General features: G+C 50.6%; 1 protein-coding gene across 1 annotated transcript; it reads right to left on the reverse strand.

The window, feature by feature from the left end:
- Nucleotides 1-651: 651 nt before the first annotated feature.
- On the reverse strand, nt 652-2,988 carry LOC126375407 (uncharacterized). Its single transcript, XM_050022314.1, has 3 exons — nt 2,390-2,988; nt 1,432-2,308; nt 652-681 (listed from the first exon to the last, which is right to left on the reverse strand). The coding sequence occupies exons 1-3, from the start codon at nt 2,986-2,988 to the stop codon at nt 652-654; spliced, it is 1,506 nt and encodes a 501-aa protein (XP_049878271.1).
- Nucleotides 2,989-4,654: the final 1,666 nt, after the last annotated feature.

Genomic DNA, 4,654 nt, shown 5'->3' on the forward strand with positions numbered 1-4,654 from the left:
GCCCACCCCATTAGGGATTACGGGCGTGAGTTTATGTATGTATGTATGTATGTGTGTGCAACGTACTGAGAAAGCGCAGATGGCACAGACAAGGGTGGACTGGAAATTTTGATTATCGTTTTTTTACTCACAAGAAGAATAAGACTCAACTATTTAACGATAGGATAAATCTGATTAAAAATATCATATTTTTATTAAAATACATTTTCTATGGATATTTTTGCTATCTATTGTCACGTAAACGTAATTTGAACTCAAATTAAAAGATAAAAATTCAAAAACATTTTATTATATACGTTTTTTTACATGTCCCGCTTTCGACGAAAGAATCCCGCTTTTTTCACTCAAAAAGTTCCGAAATCCCGACTTACCACTCTCAAACACTAGTCCACAGAGGCCCTCCGAAGCACGGAATCATATTAAGTACTTTTTAAGTATGGAACCTATTAATTTCAGAGTACAAGTAATTAAATCACAACCGTAAAAATGTATCCTCTTTGACTTGACCAAATGCAATTCCAGCAGTTTAACATTAACAAAAGACTCCAAATGTCAATCTTGATTAGAAATTGCTTTCGGTACAAAATGATATCTTCAGAACTTCTCTTAAAAGACCTTTGACATTTCAAGAAATGTTTAAAAGATCGAAATCTAAAGGGTGAAGTCGGGGGTCTTGATGAACTGGAATTTTGAACCAGAAGCGAATCACACGGTTGTCTACGTTTGTTCGGGCTTTGTATTGTGTTTTTATTCTCGTTCTCTAAGAGTACCTCGATTTGGAGGCACTCGTGCAAAAGAAACCAGCTCCGAAAATGTATTTTGTTAACAAACAAACTCGACGAAGTGTTATAAACGGATAATTTGTGCATTTGTTTACTTGAAAGTTGGTTTTTCACCGGTTACAATAAAATCATAAACAGTACTGTTATGTAACTTAATGTACGTAATATAGCGTGTGGTTTCTTCTCGTCGCGGGCGAAGCCCGCGACGGGGAGACATTCACGGGGCGTAGCCCCTCTAATGTGGCGGCAGTCGCCGCCCGCAGAAACGGGCGTGACACGGGGTTGGGACACGGCGGGCGAGAACGCCCCTCCGTGAGCCCGATGTTACGTCCGTGGTGCCGCCAGCGAGGTCGAGCCCACCGGGTGGTTCCCCGTTGGGGGAGGCCCAGTGAGCGCCCGTCAGCTGGCGGTGGTGTCGCGTCCGGTGAGCTGCTCCGTCGCCGGGGCAGCTGGTGTCAAGTCGGCTGGAGGGGGGGGAGAGGACTGCTTCCACTGCCACTGGAAGCGTCAACTCATCCCCCGTGGGGGTGGCCACAATCCTGACTACTCGACGGGGAGTAGTGGATGTGGGCAGCCCCGGTCCAGTCCGATGTCCGAGGGGTCAGTGCCCACCAGTGAGTTGGCCCAGCAGTGATGCCAGGCCTCCCACGATGATGGGCACAGGGTCAATCCGTGAGCGGATGGCAGCGAGGACGTTGTGCAGCAGTTGGATCGTCTGCTCCAGCACTTCCAGTTTCTCACTGGATGGGGCCGATGGTTCCTCCACTTGGGGCTTCGCCTTCTTCCCCCCCCTGGGAGGGGCGGCGACCGCTTGGTTCGGCGTCGGTGTCGGCTGCGGCTCGACAGTGATGGAGGCTGCAGGGGCAGGCTTTGCCCTCGCGCGGATGCGCTTCGGCCTGCGCGGCTTGGGCCCGTCTGGGCCGTTCGCCGCGGCCATAAGCGAGCTCCGCGCGGTCGGCTCGCTGCTGGGGTCCACTGTTGAGGGTGGAGGTGGCAGTGGGGCTCTTCTTGCTGTGGTCATAGGCGCGGTTCCCGCCTTCGTGTTCCGCAGCTCGCGCAACTTGACCGGGCAAGAAGGGCTGTTGGCCGGGTGTCCCCCCCCGCAGTTACAGCAGGTGGCTGGAACCTCCCGGGGCCGCAGGCAGTCTTTGGCCGCATGGCTTTCGCCACAGCGAACACAGGCCACCGGGCGATGGCAATTGTGGCTGCTGTGGCGAAACTGTTGGCAGCGGTGACATTGGGAGGGCCCCTTGCGTCCTCTCCATGCCTCAACTTTCACACCGGGCATGCACAGCAGCTCGGTGGTCTCGTAGATGGTGTGGAAGTCTTTGGTCCTCTTCATCTCCACAAAGAAGACGCACCCTCTTTTGCCCTGGATGGGGCGGACGTATTCTGGGCAGAAGCCGCGGTTGCGCAGCTCCTCCTCCAGCTCGGTGGGGTTCGTATCCACGGGCAGGCCGAGGATCGCCAGCTTCAGCGAGCGCTCCGCCGGGGGGGCGTACGCGAACCAGGAGAGTCCCGTAGCTCTCTCCAGGGTGGTGAGGTACCGCTGGTAGAGCCGGAACTCTTCCTCGGTCCTCGCCAGGAAGCGTACGCCCTTCCCGTACGGGCGCGCGTTGGGGACATGGCCGAGCACCTCCCGCAGCTGGCGGAAGTGGTGCGGCCAGTTCGGCAGCTGGTCCACCACTATTGGTGGTATTTTCCTGCTCGCGGGGGCGAGCGGTGGCTGCTGGGCGGTCTTCTTCGGCGGCGATGGCGTGGGCGTCGTCCGGAGGGACGGGCGCGGAGGCGCATGCGGCGGCGAGTCCGGGTTGGTATTTAACACCGCCGCGTATGATCGCGGCGGTGTTATCTCCGTGTCCGGCCTGGACATGGAGGGCGGCGAAAAAGGGTTGGTGGGCGCGAAGCAGAATGTGCGCGGCGGCGACGTCTCCATGTCCAATGAGGGCATGGAGAGTGCAACGGGCGGGCTGGTCTTCGTGCGGAGTTGCGGCAGGGGCCTCTCCGGCGGCGTGGCGGTCCTCTTTGCCGCGGCCTCTGTTCCCGGAAGTTGGGGCAGGGGTCGCGGGAAAACGGGCGGCCGGTAGGTCCGGGCGATAGGCGGCAGTGCGGGCGAAGTAGCGGTGGCTGTGATGGCGTTCGATAGGCGGGTGCTCACGAACACGCGAGACATGCGCTTCGACACACCGGCTGTTGGGGGCGCCATGCTCACCCCGTAAGGACGCAGAGCAAACTGTCCAGTTGCGACGTAATATAGGTGACCAGCTACTACTTAAATAGTAACGTCTACCGAAAAAAAAAAATGTTTTTGGGCTTCAGCCACTAAGCCCAACAACTGAGCATTCTATGTTTTGAATTAAACCGGCGCCAAAAGGTATAGTGAAGAATCCGCAAGAGAACTTCGGCACCGCGTTTTAAAATACAAGTGGTGCCATCTGTTAAGAAATGTAAGAATCTAACTTACGTCTTAGATTTATTTTTACTTTGATATATTTTTTATTAAGTTTAGAATAATTACGTATTTTTTAGGGTCTTTAGAGCCTTACATGGTACTAGACTTCTGTCAGCTCATTATTTCAGCGAGTGACTTGTAGCTTAGATTTATAAAATATAAATCCCGTTCCGATGATTTTAAGCAATGTCTGTCCTTTACTCTCGGCCGCAGAAGCAGTTTTTTACCACTTACTTCTTGAATTGGGGTACAAAACCCTTCCAAAACTAATTACACATTCCTGCCCTACTCCACAGAAGTAAAGTCAATGTCTACGACACAAAATCAACCCTTACTCCCCTAGGAATAAAATTCAAGGTCCGGAATAATGCCAAGAAAGAATTATGCGAATAAGTTGAAGATGAAAGTGCTTTAATCCATTCCAAGTTGGTCTGTAATTGTTTGAGCCATTCATTTGAGACGATACTTCTTTGACCCGTCACAAAGTTGCGAAAATTCATTTAAATAAAATGTAACTTACAAACGGTGATTGCGTTATTTATAATCATTTAGAATAACCAAACCTATCTTGTACATCTTCTCAACATTCGTTTACTAAGGGACTGGAAGAAAATAAAGAGAGTGGTTGTTTCATAAACATAAACTGCCTATATACGTCCCACTGCTGGGCACAGGCCTCCCCTCAATCAACCGGAGGGGGAGGGGGAGGGGGGGGGGGGGGGGTCGTTTCAAAATAATTATTATTGAAAAAGCTAGTAATAATACTTCATATAAGTTCATACTTAATTCATATCAGGACTTGCAAATTGATCATCAATCATGATCTTTATTTACCAAAATCCACCAGGATAACATAAAAAGCTGGCGCTTTGTATAACTACGTTAACTAACTACGTTTAAAAATCAGACTTTCGCAATGAAATAATCATACGGTGACATGTACTCAAAGTACTAGACTACCAGGTTCGCATAAACACGAAGCGGTCGGGTCTCGAGGCTTATTCATCGCAGACAATGGACCCGCGGGTGGCGACGAGCTCACAGCAAAGCAATGAATAAAGCGACCCTACAGAATACTCCTAGCCAATGCTGCAGCCCTGTGACAACACCACACGAATACAATACATTGTGCAAAGAGTTTCAAAGGTTTCCCGGAAAACGAAATAGCCCGGGCTAGTTGCTGTGTCAATGAAACGCTGAAACTGTAATTTTAAGCTTTTTAAAAAAGCGTGTATGCACCCATATCATGTTCTTTTTTTTTGTTTTTGCGGTACCAAATAGCGGTTTAGGGAGTCTACTTTTTTTTTTTGACGTGACTTATTGTAGGTTTGCCGCAGATGGCATTAACTACTTGGCCGGACAAATGGGGAGCGCTGAAGGCTCTCACCCGGTACAACGTTTAAGACAACAGGCCTGAGGG

The sequence above is a fragment of the Pectinophora gossypiella genome, chromosome 19, assembly GCF_024362695.1.
Source record: "Pectinophora gossypiella chromosome 19, ilPecGoss1.1, whole genome shotgun sequence".
Taxonomy (NCBI): Eukaryota; Metazoa; Arthropoda; class Insecta; order Lepidoptera; family Gelechiidae; genus Pectinophora; species Pectinophora gossypiella.

What these genes read in the sequence shown, in the direction of transcription:
- LOC126375407 (XM_050022314.1), bottom strand. Translation starts at nt 2,988, where the DNA reads ATGGCGCCCCCAACAGCCGGTGTGTCGAAGCGCATGTCTCGCGTGTTC. An exon ending in CATGTCCCCAACGCGCGCCC is followed by an intron (nt 2,309 to 2,389) that starts GTACGGGAAGGG and finishes CACCCTGGAGAG; the next exon opens with AGCTACGGGACTCTCCTGGT. An exon ending in TTGACCCTGTGCCCATCATC is followed by an intron (nt 682 to 1,431) that starts GTGGGAGGCCTG and finishes TCAAAATTCCAG; the next exon opens with TTCATCAAGACCCCCGACTT.